The following is a 26,841-nucleotide window of genomic DNA, read 5'->3' as shown; positions in this document are numbered from 1 at the left end:
GAAAGCATGACCATTTCTTTAGGGGAAGACCCAGCCATGAACGTGACCCAGGCCACTTCTGCTCGCTCCCTAGGGGCAGACTGAATTCCTTTGTCACAGGGAGTTGCAGGGAGACTGAGAATAGACCCCTCACTGGGTCCCCAGGGCCAGTGGAACTCCAGCACTTTGTGCTAACATTAGCTACAGTGTGGCCCTCCTCCTCCCTCTCTTCCTCCTCTATTTCTCTCCTTCTGCTCCTTCTTCACCCCCCTCCTCCTCCGCCTCCTGCTTCTTCAGTTCTTATGACCCTAATGATTTGCCCTCCTGCCTCAGAATGTTATTTAAAAGTCACATGAGCTCTGGTTTCCGGTCAGTTTCTCTCATCTGCCCTATTATGAACTGTATCTCTTCAAGTTCCCATAGGTCTAGGGTTTTTTTTTTTTTTCTTTAAATAATGTTCAGTGATTTTTTTTAAAGATAAACATTCACCAGGAGTACAAATTTTTGTATTCTCATTTTTCACTTAAAATTTTAGTCATAGGTAGTTTTTAAACATGTGTGGCCATCTCCCAGAAAAGCTAGAGGCATGGGCACAGTAAGACTATGATTCATGGGCTTCAATGCCTAATGTGCCATTACTGGTCATTCATAGGAAGTAAATCTTTTCTGAAAGGAGTCTCCATCCCCCAGCCGTAGGTTATAAAGATATATTTTCTTTTGCTCTTATTCCATTCATTTTAGAATATGAAAGATGAAAAGTTGTTGCAAGACATAAATCAGATCAAGGTGGGAAATAAGAGGGGCAAGGGAGGGAAAATAGTTGCTAATATGGGTCGTTCTGTGTGTAATTTAGCTGTCTTTAAATATTAAGTCATCTTTTATACTGATCATAAGTATATTCCGGAACACAGGGAGGACTATTTTCAGTCTAAATTTATAACATTTTTGGAAGCTTAATTATCATACTTGAAGGTCAAATGGTGCTTTATTGCAATAAAATACAAAAAGTAATAAAGAAATTATTCCTGGGGAGATGAAAGTCTCGGTCCGTAGCTCATTAAACACTAACTTCACAGACCATGTCTAATTTGTCATATTTAGCTTTGGAAATTTAATACATTTGAATTTCAAATTAGGTGAAGGAATACCTGAGGCAAAACTAACTAGGGCCTGGAATTCCAAAATGATCCAGGAGATAGAGTCCCCTGTAACAGTCTGCCTGCACCTGTCAGTTTCCTGTGACCACACCTGTGTGTGTGTGTGTGCGCGCATATGCAGGAGAGTCCCTGTAACAGTCTACCTGCACCTGTCAGAGTTTCCTTTGACCACACGTGTATGTGTGTGTGTGTGTGTGTGCACGCATGCGGGAGAGTCCCTGTAACAGTCTACCTGCACCTGTCAGAGTTTCCTTTGACCACACACGTGTGTGTGTGTGTGTGTACACATTCAGGAGAGGGTGGCAGTGGAAGAAGCAGGGAAGGAGAGAGGGGAGAGAAAGAATGCCTACCTGATTCAAATGTGCTTTTCTTTTAATAATATTATCAAAAAGCTCCTTAGCCATGCCTCCAACTCATTTCTTTCTTTTTTTTAAAGATTCATTTATTTATCTGAAAGACAGAGTTACAGAGAGGCAGAGGGAAAGAGAGAGAGAGAGAGAGAGAGAGGGAGAGAGAGAGAGAGAGAGAGAGAGAGAGAATCTTCCAACCGCTGGTTCACTCCCAGATGGCTGCAATGGCCGGAGCTGTGCTGATCCAAAGCCAGGAGCCAGGAGATGTTATGGACCCCACACTTGAGCAAGCTGGAACACAGAGACTTTTTTAAACAGGAAGCTTCTCTTTACTTTCAGCATATACCTAATGATGGGAAGACTTTGGGCTTCCACGTGGAAACAGCATGTAGTGATTCATGTGTGCGGTGTTTACTTTAAAAGACCCAAAAGTCTAAGCTAGTCAAATGTAACTGAGAAAAGTATTACTGTGATCACCAAGATCCAAATCCTAGCAAGCTAGCGTGAAGGCATAGAAGCTAAGGTTGAGTTAGAGGCGTTTGCTTCCTGTTTCAGTTACAGGAACATTCCAGTCTTCCACTGCCATCAGCAAAGCTCTGCTAGGGCTCTCTCGCCCAATGCCAGGGCTGAAAGGATGCATTCGCTCCTTATAATCCGTGAGATCCTCTGAATACTGCAGGTAATAGAGAAACTATGTTTAGTAAGTGAAAATTGATGTAGTTCACAGAGTAACTATGTAACAGGAGGCAGCAGATGTTTAACGGGTGTTGAGTGTAAAAGATTGGAAAGAAAGTAATAAGTGGGTTTTTTTTTTCATACCACAATGACGGTCCCATTAGTTTACACTGCATGTGTGAGCTTTTTGAAGATTTTCTAGTCCGAAAATATAAAGACTCAAGGGTATTGCAGAAAGTTCCTGGAAAAGTAAAATTAAAAGATGAGTTTATTTGGGTAAAAAAAAAACTTTTGAATTCCATTCATAGTTTTTTCATAATATGCGTTTTCCATAAATTTTTTGGAGATCCTTTACATTCCTTAAGAAGGGACCTGTGATGCTTGTGGCTCTGGAACCAGAGCCAACATGCAGGTGGGCAAAAAGGTAGCAATATACACCTTTTCTGCTGTTCCTTCAACAAATGTAGTATCCCTGCTTAAAGAGGCCAAGAAGGGGCGGATGCTGTGGGCTGTGGTTCAAGTCCCGGCTGCTTCCCTTCAGATCCAGCTCACTGTTAAGGCCTGGGAAAAGAAATAGATGATGGCCCAAGTATGTGGACCCCTGCTACCACTATTGGAGACCCAGATGAAGCTCCTGGCTCCCAACTTTAGCCTGGCCCAGCGCTGGCCATTGCAGCCATCTGGGAAGCGAACCAGTGGAGGGAAGATCTTTCTCTCTCTGTGTCTCTCCCTCTCTCTCTCTAACTCCCTCTCAAAAAAATAAAAATAAACAAGTCTTTTTTTAAAACAAAACAAAACAAAACAAAACAGAGGGGGGCTGGTGCTGTGGTGTAGTGGCTAAAGCCACTGCCTGTAATGATGGCATCCCATATGGGCACCAGTTCAAGTGCTGGCTGCTCCATTTCCAATCCAGCTCTCTTCTATGGCCTGGGAAAGCAGTAGAAGATGGACCAAATCCTTGGGCCCCTGCAGTATAGTTTTTTGGCTTGTTTGTTTTTAGATTTTAGAATAGCTTCTAAAACAGTTGTTCAGGGTTTTAAAATTCTCAACACGTTAGCTTATCAGTTTTTAAAAAATCCATTCCCATCCTCTCTGCCTTGCCTATGAAATCTTAGTAATCTTCAGGTCATTTAATAGTACCCTGGTATCTAGGGAGACGCCCAGCTAAGCAAAGACCTATGTCACTGGAGCATCTCATTGCAGATCCAAAGCTTTGTACTCTACAAAGCAAATATTCTGAGTGGCTCCCACTGGAGAGAGAATTGAGAGGGCTAATAAGCAGCACTACTACAACATCCAAAGCAGTCTGGAACAAGAAATCTTAAGTGCCCATTTATGAGCAATTTGGATTTTCACAAGAACTTTTATTTATCTATCTAATTTGAAGGATTGTATTATGCTTGAAATTCCATTTTTTTTCTCATCTGCTCTCAAGGAGAGATTTGAATAATGGAATTAAGTGAATTCTCTCTTATCAATGCTTTCCTGTAAAAAAATATTCCTACCAATCTGTATTGGTAGTTTTCAAGTTTGAAAGGTGTTTGACTCTCTTAGCCAAAACCAAGTCACGGGATGCCACGCTTCATTCTTTTTTTTTTTTTTTTAAGATTTTATCTATTTATTTGAGAGGTAGAGTTACAGACAATGAGAGGGACAGACAGAGAGAGAGGTCTTCCATCCGCTAGTTCACCTCCCAGATGGCTGCAACCACTGGAGCTGTGCTGATCCAAAGACAGGAGCCAGGAGCTTCTTCTGGGTCTCCCATATGGATATAGGGAACCAAGAACTTGGGCCGAGACATCTTAGTTTTGTACTTTGCCATCTTTTACTGCTTTCTTAGGCTGTAGCAGAGAGCTGGATCGGAAGTGGAGCAGCTGGGACTGGAACTGGCGCCCATATAGGATACCCTCACTGCAGATGGAGAATTAACCTACTGCCGGCCTCCATGCATTATTCTTTTTTATTTTTTTATTTTTATTTTTATTTTTATTTTTTTTTTTGACAGGCAGAGTAGACAGTGAGAGAGAGAGAGACAGAGAGAAAAGTCTTCCTTTGCCGTTGGTTCACCCTCCAATGGCCGCCGCGGCTGGCGCGCTGCGGCCAGCGCACCGCGCTGATCTGATGGCAGGAGCCAGGTGCTTCTCCTGGTCTCCCATGGGGTGCAGGGCCCAAGGACTTGGGCCATCCTCCACTGCACTCCCTGGCCACAGCGGAGAGCTGGCCTGGAAGAGGGGCAACCGGGACAGGATCGGTGCCCCGACCAGGACTAGAACCCGGTGTGCCGGCGCCGCAAGGCGGAGGATTAGCCTAGTGAGCCGCGGCGCCGGCCCCCATGCATTATTCTTAATCTTGTGCTGGAAACAGGCTGTGAGAAAACATGGCTTTATGAGATTCTAACATGATGCCAACATCTCGTTAGCTTGCTTTTACTTTCTTTTTTAAGCAAAGTGGAATCTCCAGTTTAACTTACCTGTGTAGTATTTCATACTTTATCTGTGATTTCGACTAAGTTGAGTCCTAGTGATCACCTTCGTCCTATTCCTGGTCATCATGACATAGCTTAAGATGAGCTTCCTGGCCGGCGCCGTGGCTCACTAGGCTAATCTTCCACCTTGCGGCGCCGGCACACCGGGTTCTAGTCCCGGTCAGGGCACCGATCCTGTCCCGGTTGCCCCTCTTCCAGGCCAGCTCTCTACTGTGGCCAGGGAGTGCAGTGGAGGATGGCCCAAGTCCTTGGGCCCTGCACCCCATGGGAGACCAGGATAAGCACCTGGCTCCTGCCATCAGATCAGCGCAGTGCGCCGGCCGCAGCGCGCTACCGCAGCGGCCATTGGAGGGTGAACCAATGGCAAAAGGAAGACCTTTCTCTCTGTCTCTCTGTCTCTCTCTCACTGTCCACTCTGCCTGTCAAAAATTAAAAAAAAAAAAAAAGATGAGCTTCCAACTCAGCCCACTGAACTTCAACCTGACCAAGCTTTACGAAGAGCATGGTTTCTGTAATTTTTAGAGATCTCAATGACATTAAGTCTTTTATTTATAAAGATTATGGAGGTTGGTGATTTTTCTAAATGAGATCTAGAGTTGATTGAAACACATACTCATTCATCTTTGCTATGTTCTATTAATACAAATAATGATGTTACCATCTTGCCTAGGGTTATTAACAAATTAACAGAGGCTCTGAATTAAAAGTTTGGTTTATTTATCCAATGCCAGTGCTCACCTTGGAATAACCCATGAAATTCAGCTGCAGGGTTTGGTGTCCCACAGTGGTTGTTCTTGACTTCTAAGGCATCAGTGAAGGGGCCAGCGCTGTGGGGTAGTGGGTTAAAGCTGCTGCCTGCAGTGCTGGCATCCCTTATGGGCCCTGGTTCAAGATCCGGCTGCTCCACTTCCAATCCAGCTCTCTGCTATGGCCTGGGAAAGCAGTAGAAGATGGACCAAGCCTTTGGCCTCTGCACCTGCATGGGATACCTGGAAGAAGCTCCTGGCTTCTGGCTTCGGATCAGCACAGCTCCAGCCATTGTGGCCAATTGGGGAGTGAACCAGTGGATGGAAGACTTTTCTCTCTGCCTCTCCTTCTCTCTCTGTGTAACTCTGACTTTCAAATAAATAAATCTTAAAAAAAAAAAAAAAAAAAACATGTGAAATTTGACCTCTCACCAATGTCCTGTTGACAAGCTATTCATGTTAAGTTGCTCCCAACGCTTACAGAAATACAAATGTTTTGGTAATTCATTCATTATATTAACCAAAGTGAATTCCTCTGTTTCCTCAGAAACAGATTCTTTTTCTGTAGTATAGGAGGTTCAGTTAATTGCTCTTGTAAGTCTAAGAATAGCCTGAGCTGTTAATAGATAGCTCTGTGTAAGGATTAAAATTGAGTGTCTCCCAGGGTGAAGTTCTGCCTAGCCTGTAGGTGCAGTCTTTTTTTTTTTGGACAGGCAAAGTGGACAGTGAGAGACAGAGACAGAGAGAAAGGTCTTCCTTTGCCGTTGGTTCACCCTCCAATGGCCGCTGCACCGTGCTGATCTGAAGGCAGGAGCCAGGTGCTTCTCCTGGTCTCCCATGGGGTGCAGGGCCCAAGCACTTGGGCCATCCTCCACTGCCTTCCTGGGCCACAGCAGAGAGCTGGTCTGGAAGAGGGGCAACCGGGACAGAATCCAGCGCCCTGACGGGGACTAGAACCCGGTGTGCCGGCGCCGCAGGCGGAGGATTAGCCTAGTGAGCCGCAGTGCTAGCCATAGGTGCGGTCTTAACAATGATGCTACATCAGCCCTGGAGCCACCCCAAACAGGGCCTACCTGGCCGGAGAACCATTCTAGCCCAGGGTTGCTGTCTGCCCAGCTTAGCTCACACCCAGCCAGTGCATCCTCCTCTGCACCTGCCTGTGCTCCGCTGCTAGAGAATTCCCATCACCACCACAGAGACACCTGCAAGAAACTGGGCTCTGTTTTACGTTTCTGTTGAAGCTGTATTCTGCTGGTGCTTTTTTTCCCCTCCAAAGCTAATCCCCAATTCTTCAGGAATATCTTTGTTGTCTCTCATTTTCAGAAGCAAAACTTGCCAGTTTAGGCTACACAGTTTCAGATTCAGAGGAGCTGAGAAACAGGGCCAAGGTATGAGGGGTGTGTGTGTGTGTGTGTGTGTGTGTTGAGGGATAGTGTAGGGTCCTAGGAAAGGCAGAGAGTCTGTAACAGATCCTCCAAACACGTTGACATAAAAACATTTGAGCAGTCTACAAGGTGTTGATGATTTGAGCTAAAACTAGGCGGAAGGCAAAGTAGCAGGAAGGGTAGACTTGGAGATGTGCCACTGGGGAAGACTTGTAGCACTGAATAAATTAGGGCCTATCTGGTGAGCATGCATTTGGTATTTAATGCAAAGAGTAGCAACGTTCAAACCAGGTCCACATCAGTCAGAAATTTAGTCATCCATCCATGTTCACTAGTATGAGGCGGGACAAGTACTGTCCAAGTGGGAGTGTGATAAATGATATTGACACAGATCATTTATCTGCACTTCCTCAGGCTGCTTGAACTTCTCTGTGGTACATTTGCCTCCATCGATGTGGAAAAGCTGGTGAACTTCCTACAGGCTTGGGTATCTTGTTTAGACTACGTAAGACCAAATCTAAGTGCCCACCTAGTGAGAGATGATTAGAATAATCTTCACGGGCCCAGTACACTAGATTATGGGCCACTTTTTTTTTTATTTGACAGAGTTAGACAGTGAGAGAGAGAGACAGAGAGAAAGGTCTTCTTTCTGTTGGTTCACCCCCAAAATGGCCGCTACAGTTGGAGCTATGCCAATCTGAAGCCAGGAGCCAGGTGCTTCTTCCTGGTCTCCCACGCGGGTGCAGGGCCCAAGCACTTGGGCCATCCTCCACTGCCTTCCCAGTGGGCCACTTTTTTTCAGAGAACTTTTATTTAATAAATATAAATTTCAAAAGTACAACTTTTGGATTATAGCAGCTTTTCCCTCCATAACCTCCCTCCCATCCACAAACCATCCTATCTCCTACTCCCTCTCCCATCCCATTTTTCATTACAATTCATTTTTAATTATATTTATATACAGAAGATCAACTTAGAATATACTAAGTAAATATTTCAACAGTGTGCACCCACACAGACACCAAAAGTATAAAGTACTCTTTGAAGACTATTTTTATCGTTAATTCTCATAGTACAACACGTTAAGGACAGAGATCCTACATGGGGAACAAGTGCACAGTGACTCCTGTTGTTGATTTAACAATTGACACTCTTATTTATGACGTCAGTAATCACCCGAGGCTCTTGTAATGAATTGCCCAGGCTATGGAAGCCTCTTGAGTTCACAAACACCAACCTTATTTAGACAAGGCCATAGTCAGAGTGGAAGTTCTTTTCTCCCTGCAGAGAAAGGTACCTCCTTCTTTGATAGCTTGTTCTCTCTGCTGGGATCTCACTCACAGAGGTCTTTCATTTAGGTCATTTTTTTTTTTTTTTTTTTTTTTTTGGCCACAGTGTCTTAGCTTTCCATGCCTGAGAAACTCTCATTGGGCTTTTTAGCCAGATCCGAATGCCTTAAAGGCTGATTCTGAGGCCAGAGTGCTGTTTAGGGCTTCTGTCATTCTATGAGTCTGCTGTGTATCCCACTTCCCATGTTGGGTTGTTCTCTCCCCTTTTAATTCTATCAGTTATTATTAGCGGACACTGGTCTTATTGACACTTAATGCTATCTTCATGAAAAATTATGAAATTAAACTGATCACTTTAACTAGTAAGATGGCATTGGTACCTGTCAACTTAATGGGATTTGGAGAGTCCTATGGCATGTTTCTAGCTTCACCCTTAGGGGTAAGTCCGAGTGAGTGTGTGCCAAACTGTGCATCTCCTTCCTTTCTTATTCCCACTCTTATTTTTAACAGGGATCAATTTTCAGTTGGATTTAAACTCCTGAGAATAATTGTGTGTTAGTTAAAGAGTTCAATCAATGGTATTACATAGAAAAAGAAAATATTAAAAAGAATAAAATAGTAAGCCTTTCCTCGACAGGACAAGGGTTGATCAAGTCATTGCTTCTCATAGTGTCAGTTTCACTTTTATAGGTTTCCTTGTAGGTGCTCAGTTGTCACCGATCGGGGAGAACATATGATATTTGTCACTTTGGGACTGGCTTATTTCACTCAGCATGATGTTTTCCAGAGGGCCACTTTTTTTCCTCAAAGATTTATTGATTTTACTCGAAAGTCACAGTTACACAGAGAGAGAGGTAGAGCCAGAGAGAGAGAGAGAGAGAGGTCTTCCATCTGCTGGTTCACTCCCCAGATGGCCACAACAATTGGAGGTGCGCTGATATGAAGCCAGGAGCCAGGAGCTTCTTCCAGGTCTCCCATGTGGGTGCAGGGGCCCAAGGACTTGGGCCATCTTCCACTGCTTTCCCAGTGGATTGGAAGTGGAGCATCTGGGTCTCAAACTGGCACCAAATGGGATGCCAGCACTGTAGACATTGGCTTTACCCACTGTGCCACAGCGCTGTGGGCCATTTTTATACCATATGGTGTGGATATTTATTTTCAAGGAAATTTGTGCTTTTCCTTTCATTAAGTGTACTGTGTACTAAAATACCTTCCTCTTTTGATAAAATGGTGTTATCTCAGATGGCAGATACATGTGTTTTTGTTAAAAACTATTCATTTCAGTCTTCCTAATCAATGAATTTAAAACAATTTCAATTTGTTGCATTTAATTAAATCTGAATGTATACCTCATGGACTCTTTAGCTACCCAGACCACTTAGACTGAAGAGCCTTCTGGCAATGTTACAGGGATATTCAGGCAATTTTTGAAGATTTGGACCCTAAACTTGGTATTTTCGAAAATATTATAAAATACAATGCAATTACATCATGTAAGTAGTAGTTTTCAACTGAATCCAGTCTTGGTTGAGAAACTATTGCCAACTTTGGCTGATGTCTTAGATGGGCATATTTTATGCCTTTGAGGAACATATTTCTTCTTGGGAGAAAACATAAATACTTAACACCATACAGAAAGCAGTTCAGCATGCTATGAAAATAAGAACTGGATTGTGTGATTAGGACCAATGATCTTTAAATCATTTGCTATATCAGAGTCATCCAGAGAGGTTTATCAATATACAGAAGCTGAACCTCCCTGCTTATAAATTCTAATTCAAGGGGTCTCTTAATATAAGTCCTCCCTTCACGATTACAACATAGGAGGGGCTGTAAAGGATTTTGTATGTCAAAATGCTTTAGAACAGGTAGCTGTCAGTTTGCATAGACAACTGAGGTGAGTGTGAAGAAGCCACCTCTTGCAATGTTGTCATCCCATATCAGAGCACTGGTTTGAGCCTTGGCTACTCAAGTTTCTGATCCAGCTTCCTGCTGATGCACCTAAGAAAACAGCAGACACTTGTCCAAATACCTGGGCTCCTGCCACGAATGGGAGAGACCTAGAAAAGTTCCAGCCTCCTGTCTTTGTAATGGCCTAGCCTTGCCCATTGGTGCCATTTGTGGAGTGAACCAGTGGATGAAAAATCTCTCTCTCTCTGCCTTTCAAATAAATTAATAAGTCTTTTTATTTTTTAAAGATTTATTTATTTATGTGAAAGTCAGAGCTACACAGAGAGAGGAGAGGCAGAGAGAGAGAAAGGGGTCTTCCATCCGAAGGTTCACTCACCAATTGGCCGCAATGGCCAGAACTGCGCCTATCCGAAGCCAGGAGCCAGGAGCTTCTTTCGGGTCTCCCACATGGGTGCAGAGGCCCAAGGACTTGGGCCATCTTCTATTGCTTTCCCAGGCCTCAGCAGAGAGCTGGATTGGAAGTGGAACAACTAGTCTTGAATCGGCGCCCATATGGGATGCCGGTGCTTCAGGCCAGGGAGTTAAACCGGTGCACCACAGCGCCGGCCCCTAATAAGTCTTTTTAAAAAATAATCCCATAACTCATTCTCCTTACTGGGTCCAGGATTCAGTCTCCAAGATCATTTGCAATAAAGTAGGAGGCTTATTTGATATTTCTGTCAACATCTGGTTAAGCTTACCTAACCATTGGACTAAGTAGTAAGTATTCCTAATTAATAATTGTCATAACTTTTCTTACCTTTAACTTAACTAATTTATTGTCCAGGACTTGTTTTGAAATTCCATATTTTAGATAAATGCTTTTCCCCTTCTTAGCATTAACTTGTTACAAAGAATCCCTCTTGCAATTCAGCTAATATTGGACATAATAAACAAATTATCTTAAACAGACAACAAAAATAGTCCCTTTTGCAGCAAAGACTCTGTGAAGAGCAATCCACACAGTAGATAAAGTAGAGCCTCTTGGGCCAAATTCCTTGGGTTCATCTAGAGACTTTATATATAAACAGGATGTTCTCAATAGATATCTGCTTTATTAGGGATGTGTTGGCTTCTCCTTCAACTCCCTTCTCTCTTAAAACTCTGTCTTTTTTGTAAAGTCATTATTAATTTGTATTTTAGAAGTTTTGATTTCAAAAGAAATTCTATTTTCAGCTGTCTTGCAAATAAACTCTTGTTCTCCTTAAAGCTTCAGATTTAGCTTGTTTGTGTGCAGAGTGATGTTGGTGAGAGAGTATATGTACATCCTTGCACCATGTTTTGTCACTGATTATTGGCTAATTGGCCAGTATTCCTTTGTCTCAAGAAAATCTTGAATTAAAGCTGACAGTTCAGCGAATGTCAAAACCTTTCTATGGCTTAATCAATAAGCACTGACACAAAACACCAGCTCATTAAATCTATCATTGTCTGTCTTTCTCAAGAGTCCTATAAACTGGTGCTAATTCAGAGCATTTGCAAGTACGAATGGAAATGCTCTGATAGCTCCGTCCATGACATTTTCCATGGAGGCTGCTTCAAAGACCTAAGTATGAGTATTCCCAAGATGTGTAATATATTCACACCAAGCAGTACGACAGGTATTGGTGCCTTAACATGCTGCGAAGTCTGGATTTCAATGTAGCATGGATGAACCACTGCCCATCTTGATAGAAATTTTTTCATTTTGCATCTTCCTTTTTTCTGTTTTTTTTTTTAATTCTTCTTTGACAAACACATAAGCTTTAACAATATCTGTCATGAATTCTTAATTTGTAGGTGGTGAACTACAATTGTTCATAGATTAGGGAATTCTTTGAGAAAAATGAAATATTCAGAGGGTTGCCTGGTCAGTGTACCTTGTCTCCATATTCTTTCAGAGGGACCATTCTTAGTTTTTTATTTTAATGTTTAGAAATTGTGTATTTATTTGAGAAGGGGAGAGAGAGAGAGAGAGAGAGAGACCCCATTTGCTGGCTCACCACTCAGGTGTATACAGTGGGCTGGGCCAGGCTGACGCTGGGAGCTAGGACAGGAACTTAATTCAGATCTCCAACATGAGTGACAGGCACCCATCAACACTGCTTTCCAGGGTCCACATCAGCAGGAATCAGGAGCTAGAGACAGGGATTGAACCCAGGCATTCCGTGTGGGGTACAAGTGTCAGCCAGTGTACCAAGTGCCCTTTCTTAAAATGTGTATTTGAGCCCACCACCCTTCGCTCACATGTGATGATCACAGGAGAGCATCATGCTCCCGTGTAAAAAGCCAAAACCCTAATATTGTCCAGTTCTGTCTTCTTGCCCTCCCAGTATTTCCAGCATCACCTTTTCTGCTCTTGTCTTTTGAGTTTTCATTCCGTCATGTTGAACTCTGGTTCTCCCAAGAGGCTGTTCCCCCCGCTAGCTCTCTGTGTAGGTGCGTTTTTCTCTAGAAAGAAGCACCTGTTTCTCCCCCTCCCCCCACCTGTCTCCCTCTTACTAGCCTTCAGAAACTCGATGGGAAAATGGTCTCCACTGGAAACCTCGCTTGATACCTGGCTGCCTGCAGTCTACCTGGATTTACCGCCCCTCCTGGTCCCCCTGCCTCACTCCAGCACCCTCTGAACACCGGCCTACCACTCGGTGACTGTGCTGTAATCAGCCACACCAGGGGCCGAGCGCCTTGGAAACACCGATGGTGCTTTTTGTTTCCTTTTCTGAATGCACAGTGCAGTGGGCAGCTGGGCTTACAAGGGTTTTGGCACATCCATCGCCTTCCATGTCACCTTCACTTACGTGTTTCAAGTGCTCCCTAGCCCAGTGACTGTCCTGCGTGGAAGAGATTTCTACCTCGAAGGGGGAACTCCACTACTTTAAATATAACTAGATAGAGACTTGGCTCTCTTGCTTTATAGGATGTGTATCAGCAGTTTTTCTTGCTCCTGAAAAGATTTAAAAGTCTCTAGCCATTTGATTTGTTTAGTGTAACCTACATATTGCAGCTGCATTTGTGATTATTTATTACTGGTATTTGCTTTTGTTATTAATAGATTCTCTTTCCTTTTTCTCTCTGTCCAGCTCCAACAGAGGCCACGATACACCCACACCTAGGTGAGTGCCGAAGACCAGGATGTCATTCACCTTACTCCAGGTCTTGCTTTGCCCTTCTGCCTGTGTGGGCAGGTGGCACAGAGGTGCAGAAACCCATGGCCCTGCTGGATTTGCTGATCAGTCCCTGAAACCAGACTCAGGACAGGATTAAGCTGGTCCCTGAGAAGGTGACCATGCGGCTCAGGTTGGGCTAAGGCGAAGGCTTTCACACCCTGCCCCCTTGGGATCCCACTGAGCGTGAGCTTGTGGCCCAGTGTTCTCACCAGGAATGTTCCCTAAAGCGCCTGCCCATCATAATGCTAGAACATAGGGGTCATGAGGAAGGAGCCATGACTCTAGGGGAGCTAAGGTCCTTTCAGATTTGCGATTTCTGTTGAGTTTAGCAAAGCTTTGTCCAAAAGGGAAATCAGGTGGTCATTGCCCTTAAAAATGGCACCATGATGTTTTACAGTGTCACATACTCTGTGTCCCACTGTCCTTGAGGCAAGGTTGTGAAAGGGTTAAGAGCACTGATTCTGGAGCCAACACTGCCTGGGTTCATCTCACCTGTGCCACTTTGTGAATCCTGTGATGCTGAGCTCTCTGCGTGCCTCAGTTTCCCTGTCCACAAAATGGAATTAATAACAGTACCCACCTGCTTGCGTTGAGATGAGCCTTTAATAGAATGTGTATTTGTAAACTGTCTAGTAAGTGATAGATTTTGGAAATAAAAATATATGAACAAAGATCCAGGGAGACTTACCCACTTACTGCCTTTGCAAAAAAAAAAAAAATTGGTTCTGGGAAACAAGTGATCTTTCCAAGTTAGATTTCTCACGTGTAAAGAAGGAACTCCCTACGCTACCGTGCTGAATAAAAATGAAAACGGGAAGGCAGCTGAGCAGGGCCAGGCTTTGCAGACGCCTGTCACTGAGGGACTCCCGGATGGGTCACTTATTGGTCTCTTGGGCTTTTCCTTTCAACCTATAAACCCAATTAGCTCCTTTTTCTCTTTGGAAAGCCTGCCTTGAGCAGCTCCCCTTTCATGTAATGCTACAGCTTGGGGCTCCCCTTATTTGGCAGGCGAACATCATCAGTGCTTAGATACTCTCCTGGCCATGGAGACAGGCTGGCGACCCGCGCTGGGCCAGCCGAGACCCTGCCAGCATCAGGTATCAGAGAGCTGTACCCTGTAGGCATTTCGGGCACTGCATCCAGTCGCTCGGAGGACTCATTAAATCACTGTCCATCCCAGCGTTCTCTCCAGTGGATCTCCATCTCCTCCCTGCTCTCACGCCTGCGGCTTTGCATCTGAGCAGCCAGAGCTCTCAGCGCGTGCTGATTCACCAGTGCCGGTGACTTCATTACCTACCCACCTGCTGGCTCACCTGTGCCCAGGGGGTGAGGACTGCCAGGAATAGGGAGGTCACCGAACAAAACTGGGGAGTTTTGTTCCCTGCTATTTGGAAGTGATTTTAATTGCCCAGTGAGTTCAGAGAATTGTGAGTGAGCTCATAAAGAAAAAAAAATCTTGGAACAAAATAAAAATTGTGCTCAGATTTTTGTTAATCAGATGATAGGATTTTAATTTTCCCAAAAGGCATCTGCTTAACTAGCTCAAAGGAAAAGTGTAAAGGCCCAGAGAATTTATATTAGCTGGCACAAACTTCCTCAGGAAACCATGGGAATCAGATGAAAGGGTTTTAAAAGTGCTAAATTAATTTTTACAACTTGTATGGAAGTAATTAGCATTTCTTGCACAAGCTTAAAAATGAACACACTTACACTGTAGAAGGCTTGGAAATTGTTTCTATTTGCCTACCCCCTGCTCAGTGGGAATATGTTCTCTCTAGTGTGTAGAAAAAAAAAAAAAAACACTCTTTGTTCTTGGCATGCTCCAAGTTCTTCTGGAGCTTAAAAAAATGGGTATTTAATGCAATCTCAAGGGTAGTGATGTTATTTGAAAACCATCGATAGTGCCCTGGCATTGCTCCTGACGTCAACATGGGTTTTATTTGGGAATTTTATTTACCCATGGAGACAGTGTCTCCTGTGCAGATGTGAGGACAAAATGAGACCAAAATGGAATTTAACAATTTGAAACACCTTGGGAAAAAAAAAGGGGGGGTGAGTTTATAGGAAAGGAGAGAAAGGGAGCCAGGGCAAGAGGAAGAGTAGGAAAGAGGAGAAAATGGTCAGTCGGTACTCCATCCTCCAGCCCTTGTTTTTCATCCCCTCCCGTGCTTTGAAGCGAGTTCAGGGTTTGTCTGGTCAGCGAGTCAGTTTCCCATGGGAGACCTGGTGGCCGTTCCTCCTAAGTTGCTGCCGACCTTGGCCTTCTGGCCTCTCCTACCCAATGGCCTTTGGTTGATTTCTCCTTGGGTGCTCTGGTTCCCAGACTTCCAGGCATCCCAACACCAGAAGTCTTTTATTTTTGTCCATTGGCAATGTGGGAACAAAGCAAATGTAATTAACTGCTCACTTGAAATTCAGTTTTAATTGAAAATACTGTTATTCCTCATTCATGCAGCACTTTTTCAAATTGAATCTACTGTCATCATATATATTTTTTTTCCTGAATGCTTTGTTGTTCTTTCAGCTGAATTGCACAGTGACAGCATTATCCTGCGAGATGACTTTGATTCCTACCAGCAGCTGGAATTGAATCCAAATATATGGTAAGCCGCCTCACCTTGGTGTCTTCCGTACCGAAGATGATGCTGACTGCTTCCCTTAAGCAGAAATTACTTAAAATTAAATTACTGCTTGGTGCTAAGATATCAGAAAGAATTGTCAAGCTGTGGAGCTGGCCTTAATGGAGACTCTATGTAATGCCTATTTCTCGACTTCTTTAAGAACTGAATCTAGCTCCTCTAAAAGCAAGATTATGGTTATTTTTTTTTTTTCAGTTTCATAAGATCGTTGTATAGGAAATACTCCACCATCATGTGTCTAATAATTACAGTTACACCAGTTGAAATAAGAAAAATGTTTATTTGAAGTGACAAATGATTGGAGTCACACTCCCAGTTAATTTCTAAGCTGTGGGGTCACCTCGTTACTGAGATTCCAGTCTTTGCCTTGAAGGCTGTTTCAATGAAACTCCATGGGATTTTGAGGGCACAAAACAGTGGACAGAAATTCACTCATTAAATCTCGTTAAATGCATAAATGGATACCGGAATCTGTTGGCAATTTGTTGTATGTTTGCTGGCTTTGAAAGAATAGGTCTGTTGACCCTGCGCTAGAATCACTCTGTGTAATCTAGAGGAATGGAATGTATGAATTTGTACTTTCTTTGACACCAAGTGCCTTTATTTAGACAATTAAGTTAATGATAAATGAAAAACACTAATATGAACTTTTAAATTACACCTGAATCCAAGCAAGGCTCAAGACCAGAGGAAGAATAAGCATCTCATTCTCACATATCAGCAGGTGATATACAGTGGGTTTTTTTTAAAGATTATTTTATTTATTTATTAAAGGCAGAGTTACATAGAGAGAGAAGGAAAGGCAGAGAGAGAGGTCTTCCATCTGCTGGTTCACTCCCCAGTTGGCTGCAGTAGCTGGAACTGTGCCAGTCCGAAGCAATGAGCCAGGAGCTTACTCTGGGTCTCCCATGTGGATGCAGGGGCCCGAGGAATTGGGCCATCTTCTCTGCTTTCCCAGGTCATAGCAGAGAGCTGGATCGGAAGTGGAGCAGCCGGGACTCGAACCGGCACCCATATGGAATGCCGGCACTGCAGGCAATGGCTTTACTCACTATGCCACAGTGCTGGCCCCAGATATTCATTCTCGCTTTTGTTTATTGTTACTGTCTTAACAAAGATTTCTCAGTAATTATTTTATTTAGGCAAGTATAGTAAATTTTAAAAGGATACAGTTTTTTCAAAAATCTAACAGTTTAGTAGAGGTTATACTAGAAATACACTTTTGAGAAGTTTTAATCCAAGACGTAAATCCTTAAATGTGATAGAGGCATACAAATGACAGATTCCAGAAGCGCAGAGATGACTCCTGTGGGAGTTTCTTGGAAAAGTGGTCCTGGATCTAAGAATGGAAGATGACGGACAGATAGAGAGAGCGCTGGGGTTTCAGTACCTAGGGGTGAACCTTTATGTCTTTTTTAGAAAGAAATATACATCTAGGTAGTATAAATATAGAAAAAAATACTAGGCTAGACAGAAACCTAAAGTCCTGTTACTTATGTGCCATTTAAAGGAACAGTTTATCAACAGCAGGATTCAACGTCTCTATAAATAAATGCTAGATAAAGTTTTCTTAAAATCAATAAAAATCCTTATTAAGAAAAAGCCAAAATAATAAAAAAAATGATTTAAAAACACTCTAAGCACCCTTTTTACCCAGGAAAAATTTTCTACTATTCTTGACGTTTGGCTTTTTGATATTCTATTAATATAGATGTTATCAAATAATTTGTTTCTTTCAAGGAAAGCTCGTCCTGTCAAGTTAATTTGTTTTCTTGAGTGAATTTTCTTGACAAATACAAAATGTGACTTTTATGTGGTTCAAATTCTGTTGCTTTTTGGATCAATACAATGTGATTGATTGTGCATCACGCATTTTCATGACTGATCTAATATATGCTTTCTTGGCCAAAGTTATAGATTTTGTGTCCCTTTTACTTAAGCTATGGTTTTTCATACTTTTAAACAACTTTTTTTTTTTACTTTAAAAACCAGGTACTTGTTTTTCCTTTCAAATATTCTACAAAGTCAGTTTACCGTAGCCCTTATTGTCCACAATCTCCTTCACTTGGCCTCTTTAAGATTAAATAAAAAGAAGCAGCAGAAGAAAAAGAAAAGGAAAAAAATATAATAAAAGAGGAACCTCTCATTATCGGGGCTTTGTGGATGACTTTGTGGAACAGAAGGTGGCATATGGGTGAAGCCACCTTGTATGGCACCAGCATCCTATTTGGGCACCAGGTCCAGTCCTGGCTGCTCCACTTTGATCCAGCTCCCTGTTGGTGCACCTGGGAAGGCAGTGGAAGATGGCCCACGTGCTCCTGCACCCACTTGGGAGCCCCAGAAGAAGCTGCTGGCCATTTGAGGGAGTGGACCAGTAGATGGAAGATGGCTTTCTCTCTCTCTGTAACTCTGCCTTTCAAATAAGTAAATAAATCTTTTAAAAACAAGGTAGCATTATAGCAGAATCATAGAAGAGCAAACAACAGTACTAGATTCTTCGTGCCCCTTACAAATAAACTCCCTAGAGTCAGAAACTAGTATCTAATAAAATCAGATATCCCAGTGAAATATGTCCAATAAAGTTAGCAAAGCCCCTCTTTGTTTTGGAACTTTGTATGTGTTGGAAACTCTTGTTCTCCAGTGCACATTTTTGTCTTATAATATTGCATTCAGTTATTTTTATCCCACAGAAAGATCAGAAACCCACTCACTGTTTTGTGGCAATGAGGAAGAGATCTGTGTTTCCATGCCCTGTCCCATACCAGCAGATAGAAACAGTGTCTGGGGGTGCCATAGATAGTCAAATTCCATGACTCTGTCCCCCCAAAATCTGTTTCAAATGTCAAGTGTCCTCTCTTATCTGAGCATGTTTCTCACAAAACTGATAGTGTCAGGTGCCTTGTTTAGTTTGAATTTTTAGGGACAGACAAAAAGAGAAAATAAGGAACTTAAGTTACATCTGCGCAATGTTGGACAGGTAGGTCAGGTTTAAAACTTAAATCGTTCACAAGTTATATGCTTCTTTACCTAATGAACTTTTCATTTGATTTTATGTAACTCATTTGTGTTTAATTTTTTTTCTCATGCACAAATGACTTTAGATTAAAAAGCAAGGAACATAAAGCAATATTCCTGTTTTTGTGAAAGAAACAGCTAAATTACTCTTCCAAGCATTTGATGGTGTTGGAATAGAACCGAGAGACTTTTCCACATCAGCTCTCTCGGATGTACTGTCTACCTACTCAGTTTAAATATTTGCATTGATTTAAAGCTCAGTATGTGTAAAAGTTCAATTAGTGCAAAAATATAGACAAGGAAAATGAGCCTTATCCCCACACTAGTCCAGTATTCCCTGTCTGCAGAGGCAGCGATGGGGTTAAGAGTCTCTGTTACAGTTAGAAATTCTGTCCACAAACGTAGGTATCGAGAAATGAAGCTTGGTTCTTCCATAACTGCACTTGGTTTCTGTCTATTGTCCCCTGCTACCGAGTTGGTGGAGATTTCATTTCAGTCAGCTCTGATTTGCCCTCTGCCATGTTTTCTGCTTTTGTAGCGAAGTTTCTAGGGGCTTGGAAAGGCAGGCACTAGGCAGGGATGACCTCTGGCCCCCAGGTCCTCTGTGTCACGGAGATAGCCACCACGCAGCCCGTCACCTCCTCCTGTCCTGGGAAGAGCATTCCACACGGACAGCCTCCATTCGTGTCCTAACCAGGCCTTCAGGACAGTCACTCTGCACTGAGCCCTGCTCAGTGGCGTTGAAACCAGTCTGCTGCTCCTGGCCCTGGGCATCTTTGCGGTGTGCAGTGGTGTGGCCGTGGATTCCTGTCGCTCTTGGCTCCCCAGGTCTCCCTGGGACGCTGCTAGCAGAGCGCCCCTCCATCTTCCCACTCTCCCAGCCACTTTGGATTGTCTTTGAATGAGAGATGTGACATGGAGTCCCACGTGAAGAAAGCAGCAGAATCCCTTCAGGTGACCTAAGGGCACCTCAGGGCCTTGATGAGCGTGAGGCTTCTGCACTTTAACTTTGCCCTGCTGCAGGGCTACGTGTGGGTGCAGCCCTGGCCCGCAGCGCTGGCCTCGTCAGTTCCAGTGCGCTCTGGAACTTGAAGGGCTGAGAGCACACACATGCGGCAGCACCATCTCACCAGTGCAAGGGCAGACAGCGCTGCTGCACCACCAGTGATGGGGAGATCAGCAGGGCCTCAGCCCTGCACCAACGCTCCCCCACAATGCGAAGAAGGAAATAACTACACTTAGAAGGATGTAAGGAACCACACATATGTTATATTTGCATTTTACTGAGATAGCTACTAATTGTGTATCTACTACACTATTTTTTTATTTTTAATTTTTTAATTATTATTATTTCCCCAGAAACCTTTTATTTAAGGAATACAAACTTCATGCTTTTCATAAGCACAACTTTAGGAATATAGTGATTCTTCCCACCATACCTGCTCTACCACCCACACTCCCACCCTCCTCCTCCTTCCTCATCCATTCCCAGTCCCATTCTCCACTAAGAACCATTTTCAGTTAACTTTATTTACAGAAGACAACTTTATACTAAGTAAAGATTTCAACAATTTGCATGATAAAAAGAAAACTGTTCCTCAACAGTCAAGACAAAGGCTGTTGAAAGTCATTGCGTCTTGAAGTTAATTTCACTTCTTTTTTTTTCTTTAGAAACTTAATTAATTTTAAAGAAGAATCCAAGAATGATATATCTTTTGCGAGCACTTAGACATAACTATAATTTATGAAACAAAAGAATATCCTCCACTTAATACATTAAAAGAAAGTAAATCCTTGAGAATGAATTTTATCATTAATTAAGGAAGCATCTAAGAAAACAAGCAATGGAGTTGAACACTTAGGCAGAACTAAAACTTATGGGACATAAGAATATCTTCCACATAATACACTAAAATGAAATAAATCTTTGAGAACAAATTTTACTGTTAACTCTCATACTACAACACTTTGAGAACAGAGGTCCTACATGAAGAGTTAGTGCACAGTGACTCCTGTTGTTAACAATTAACACTCTTATGTATGACGTCAGTGATCACCCAAGGTTCTTGACATGAGCTGCATAGGCTATGGAAGCCTTTTTTTTTTTTTTTTTAAGGAAAAAGGTTTATTGGGGAAAACCCAGCAGACCGGAGGGAAGGAGTGAAGAAGGAAAGAGAGAGTAAGAGAGAGAGAGGAGAGGAGAGAAGAGAGAGCGAGCAAGCTGAGAGAGGAGCAGAGAGAAGTGAGGAGAGCAGAGAAGAGAGAGCGAGGAGAGAGAAGCGAGCATGAGAGGAGAGAGAAGCTGAGAGGGAGCAGAGAGATAGCGAGAGAGAGAGCAAGAGAGAGCCACGTGTTCAGGAACAGGTCCTGTTAAAACTTTGCTGGAGGGCGGGCAGGGAAGCAGCAGCAACGAATCCCATTAGGATGGGGGTGGAGCTTGACACCAGTGGTTGGGCCATGTGGCCACCTGGCTTCCAGCAATGGCGGCAGGGGGCTAGAGCCTAGGATGTAGATCAGGGTGTAGATCACACCATAGATAAAACTGCACCATTTTCCTACCATTCCCCCCTTTTGTTTTTTATAAAGCAGGAGTTGTATGGGATTACATTAGTCCCAAAAGTCCAGGAGGGGTAGAGGGACGATGACCTGTCTTTAGAGCTACTATGGAGGCCTTTTGAACTCACAGACTCCTTCAATATTTAGACAAGGCCATAAGCAAAGTGGAAGTCCTCTCCTGCCTTTAGAGAAATGTACATCCTCCTTTGATGGCCCCTTCTTTCCACTGGCGTCTCACCCAGATACTTCATTTAGGACAATTTTTGCCACAATGTCTTCACTTTCCATACCTGAAATGCTCTCGTGGATTTTTCAGCCAGACCAGAGTGCCTTAAGAGCTGATTCTGAGGTCAGAGTGTTACTTAAAGCAATCATCATTCTGTGAGTCTGCTGTATGGACTGCTTCCCATGTTGGAGCATTCACTCCTTTCTAATTCTATTATTATTATTATTATTATTATTATTATCAGACACTTAATCCTATTTATATGACCACTTTAACACTTAACCCTACCCATATGATCATTTTAACACTGAAGATGGTATTTTTACCACCCAGCTTAAGGGGATTTGGGGTCCCATGGCAAGTTTATAAACTGTACCCTTAGAAGTAAGTGAATATGAATGTATGCAGAACTACACAGCTTTATAGTAACAAACTTCATACGCTTCATATTTACAACTTTAGGAACATGGGGACTCTTTCCACCATGCCTGCTCTCCCACCCACACTGCCACCCCTCTTCCTCCTCCATCTCTTATTCCCACTTGTATTTTTTACTAAGATCTATTTTCAGTTGACTTTATACAATATGATAAACTCTATATTAAGTAAAGAGTTCAACAAATAGGATGGGGAAAAAAAACTATTCCTCAACAGTCAAGACAAGGGCTATTCAAGTCATTGCTTCTCAAAGTGTCCATTTCACCTCTACAGATTGCCTTTTAGGTGCTCTATTAGTTACCACAGGTCAAGGAGAACATATGGTATTTGTCCCTTTGGGACTGGCTTATTTCACTAAGCATGATGTTTTCTAGATTCATCCATTTTGTTGCAAATGACCAGATTTAATTTTTTTAACCACTGTGTAGTATTCCATGGTATACATATCCCATAATTTCTTTATCCAGTCTTCAGTTGATGGGCATTTTGGTTGATTCCATGTCTTAGCTATTATTAATTGAGCTGCAATAAACATGGGATGCAGATAACTAATATGCTGATTTAATTTCTCTTGGGTAAATTACCAGGAGTGGGATGGCTGGGTCATATGGTAGGTCTATATTCAGATTTCTGAGGTATCTCCATACTGTCTTTCATAGTGGCTTTATCAGTTTACATTCCCACCAGCAGTTAGGGTACCCTTTTCCCTACATCCTTGCCAGCATTTGTTGTTTGTTGATTTCTAACTGGGGTGAAGTTAAACCTCATTGTGGTTTTGATTTGCATTTCCCTGACAGCTAGTGATCCTGAGCATTTTTTCATGTGTCCGTTGGCCATTTGGATTTCCTCTTTTGAAAAATGTCTGTGTAAGTCCTTTGCCCATTTCTTAACTGTTTTTTGTTGTTGTTGTTGTTGTTATTGCTGATTTTCTTGATCTCTTTATATATTCTGGTTATTAATCCTTTATCAGTTGTATAGTTTGCAAGTAATTTCTCTCATTCTGTTGGTTGCCTCTTCACTTTCCTGACTGCTTATTTTGCAGTACAGAAGCTTCTCAATTTGATATATTCCCATTTGTTAATTTTGGCTTTGATTACCTATGCCTCCAGGGTCTTTTCCAAGAAGTCTTTGCCGGTGCCTATATCTTGCAGGGTTTCTCCAATGTTCTCTAATAGTTTGATGGTGTCGGGTCATAGATTTAGATCTTTAATCCATGTTGAGTGGATTTTTATGTAAAGTGTAAGGTAGGGGTCTTGCTTCATGCTTCAGCATGTGGAAATCCAGTTTTCCCAGCACCATTTGTTGAATAGACTGTCCTTGCTCCAGGGATTGGTTTTAGCTCCTTTGCCAAATATAAATTGGTTGTAGATGTTTGTATTGGTTTCTGGGGTTTCTATTCTGTTCTGTTGATCTACCCTCCTGTTTTTGTTTTTTTGGTTTTTGTTTTTGACAGGCAGAGTTAGACAGTGAGAGAGAGAGAGAGAGAGAGAGAGAGAGAAAGGTCTTCCTTCCATTGGTTCACCCCCCAAATGGCCACTACGGCTGGCGCACTGCGCTGATCCAAAGCTAGGAGCCAGGCACCAGCCTCCTCCTGGTCTCCCATGCAGGTGCAGGGCCCAAGCACTTGGGCCATCCTCCACTGCCTTCCCGGGCCATAGCAGAGAGCTGGACTGGAAGAGGAGCAACTGGGACAGAATCCGGTGCCCCAACCGGGACTAGAACCCAGGGTGCTGGTGCTGCAGGTGGAAGATTAGCCCAGTGAGCCGTGGCGCCAGCCTACCCACCTGTTTTTTTACCAGTACCAGGCTGTTTTGATTATAACTGCCCTGTAGTATGACTTGAAATCTGATATTGTGATGCCTCCAGCTTTGTTTTTGTTGTGTAAGATTCCTTTAGCTATTCGGGGTCTCCTGTGTTTCCATTTGTTTATTTCAGCATCATTTTTTCTGTATCTGAGAAGAATGTCCTTGGTATTTTGATTGGTATCACATTGAAAATGTAAATTGCAGCTGGCACTGCGGCTCAATAGGCTAATCCTCCACCTGCAGCACCGGCACACCAGGTTCTAGTCCCGGTTGGGGTGCCGAATTCTGTCTTGTTTGCTCCTCTTCCACACCAGCTCTCTGCTGTGGCCTGGGAGTGCAGTGGAGGATGGCCCAAGTGCTTGGGCCCTGCACCTGCATGGGAGACCAGGAGGAAGCACCTGGCTCCTGGCTTCGGATCGGTGCAGTGCGTTGGCCATAGCGGCCACTTGGGGGGTGAACCAATGCAAAAAGGGAGAGCTTGCTCTCTGTCTCTCTCTCTCACTGTCCACTCTGCCTGTCAAAAAAAAAAAAAAAGAAAAAGAAAATGTAAATTGCTTTCAGAAGTATGGACATTTTGATGATATTAATTCTTCCAGTCCATGAACATGAAAGATTTTTCCATTTTTTTTGGTGTCTTCTTCTATTACTTTCTTTGATGTTTTGTAATTCTCTATCCTTGGTTAAATTTATTCCAAGGCATTTGATTTTTATGTAGCTATTGTGAATGGGATTGATCTTAGAAGTTCTTTTTCAGCTGTGGCATTTTCAATGTATATTTTTATACGACATTTTTATGAATTGAACTATTTTAGTGTGTTGTAAGCACTGCTAATACATCATATGAATAGAGAGCAGTCTTGACTTTTTTTTTTAAAAAATATATATATATATCAAAGAAACAACAACTAGAACTGCCCCAAATCTTGCTTCAGGAGGATGAGCTCTACATCCACTCAACGGAATACTAGTCAGCAGTGAAAAAGAATGAATTATTGATACATTGATAGTCACAACAACATGGACATCTCTCTAAATGCATTAAATGAAAGAGGCCAAACCTCAGAGAGTTGGTTCCTGTTATACGAGTTCCAGAATAGACAACATTGCATAACAGGCTAGAAATCAGAATAGTGGTTGTTTCAGGGATAGAGAATTAACTGGGAAAGGACAATTAGGATCCTTGAGGATAATTATCTTACATGTCTAGAGCAGGGATAGGATGTGTAGACAGTGACATTGTCAAAACTTGAGAACTATGTGTTTTATTGTATAAATTTACCAAAGAAAAATTCCGGAGTGTTCAGCAGTGAAGATGTGCTTGTTCCACATTGGAGTGCCCGAGTTCATGGTCCAGCGCTGGCCTCTGACTCCAGCTTTCTGCTAATGCAGACCGGGGGCAGCAGCAGTGGTGGCTCAAGTACTTGGGGTCTGCTCACCTGTGTAGGGAACTTGGATTGAGTTTCTGGTTCTGTGGGTATTTGGGGAGATCAAGCAGATAGGAGCTTTCTTTCAGTCTGTCTCTCTCTGCCTCTCAAATAAAGACATTTTCAAATTTTTAATAATAAGAAAAGCAATGAGAAAAATAAGAAGTACATGATATTTCATTCATGATTTGAGGAAAAAAAAAAAAAAAACAAGGGCAAGAGAGACCACATGTGCTAACAGAACGAAAAAGCAAGTGAGTTTTTAAAAATGATCAAGTTTGCTTAAGAAGTGTCTTTACCCTCCAAGCAATTACAAAGTCAAGAAAGAACCTGTGTTTCGCTGAAGTTCTCTCTTTAATGCTTGTTTTCCTGAAGATCACAGAAGGCATCTGGAGCCGTAATGTCGCTGGGCTCTGATGTTCTAGTGGGAAATGTAGCACTGTTAGAAAACAATGATCGATGGCAGCTGGATGGCAGCAGCTGTTCCCCCTCGAGCACAATGATAGAACAATAATTCCAGCAAAGACATCCTGCTCAGCAGACATCAGGGAAGAGCAGGGCTCTTTTGGAGGAGGAAGTAAGTGGAGGAGTGAATCATGATGCCGATAGGGGCCGTGAGACATCAAGAAGAAAGACACAACGGAAGTTGTCTCAGCACCTGGGGAACAGGAGCACTTCCACTGATTGGCTTACGATACAGCAAGACCCCAAGCTCACAGGCAGGGGAGCTGAAGCCAGGGCTAGCGTTGCTGGAACCAAGAAAGGACTGGAACAATGACTAGTTCACATGTAAGCCCTGGTGTTACGGGACCCAGGGAATGGAGATCAGAGACTCTGCTGCATCTGGTAGTCTCTGGAAAATGCTGGTTTGTTGGAGCAATTGATAGGAAATGGAGCCAACACGTTGTTGATTTGGCTTCTAAAAGTTTGCGTTGCCTGAGAAAAAAGTGATATGAGGAAAGAATATAAAGACACTGGGATTTTCGGATGGGGGAGCGAATTGTTCTAGCTGGAGCTTTATTCAGGGACAGCTTAGCTCACCAGAAGAGAAGTCAGGGCACGGTGTAATTCACCACCCTCCACAAGTGACAAAAGCAAAGGGGCCTCACCATTCAGTAGCTAAATGTGAGAGCCACAGACCGAGTGGGGTTTCCAGGTAATCAGAACGCAGCGAGACCCACGAACACAGAAACTGAGAAAGAAACTGGATGGAAGTGTGGCCATGTTGCTCAGTGTCCACCAGGCCCAGGGGCCGTGAGCCTGGCAGGTGGCGCTGGCAAAGGGGAGCACAAGCCTTACATTTTGTTTTTTAAGAGCAGGTGACTACAGGAGATGGTGAGTAGATGAGAAAGTCAGGCTAAATAAATACTTTCTCTGATGCCATTGCGCCCTGGCCAGGACCTCTGGTGTATCCGTGTTATCTTTGCACTGTGGAGTTACGATTTGATGCTTGCAGTGGAGTGGGCCATCCTAGGTGCATCTTTCTCTTTTTTCTCTTACTTGCCCGCCTTTTGGTTTCTTCAGTCCTTTCTTCTATTTCTCACTCTCTCTCGGTTGTTAACTTTTTCCTCTAATG

General features: G+C 43.0%; 1 protein-coding gene across 1 annotated transcript in view; it reads left to right on the top strand.

Annotated features, from left to right (window-relative positions):
* The window catches only part of RELN (reelin), a 581,586-nt gene that overhangs the window by 273,770 nt on the left and 280,975 nt on the right, over positions 1-26,841 (top strand). The window contains exons 5-6 of the mRNA XM_062213575.1: positions 13,076-13,108; positions 15,687-15,765. Of these exons, the coding sequence (XP_062069559.1) occupies positions 13,076-13,108; positions 15,687-15,765 (112 nt within the window). The remainder of the gene's footprint in view (positions 1-13,075; positions 13,109-15,686; positions 15,766-26,841) is intronic.

This window comes from Lepus europaeus, chromosome 1 (genome assembly GCF_033115175.1).
Source record: "Lepus europaeus isolate LE1 chromosome 1, mLepTim1.pri, whole genome shotgun sequence".
NCBI classification, from domain to species: Eukaryota; Metazoa; Chordata; class Mammalia; order Lagomorpha; family Leporidae; genus Lepus; species Lepus europaeus.
The sequence above is the reverse complement of the archived record's forward strand: the minus strand, read 5'-3'. Positions and strand labels throughout refer to the sequence as shown.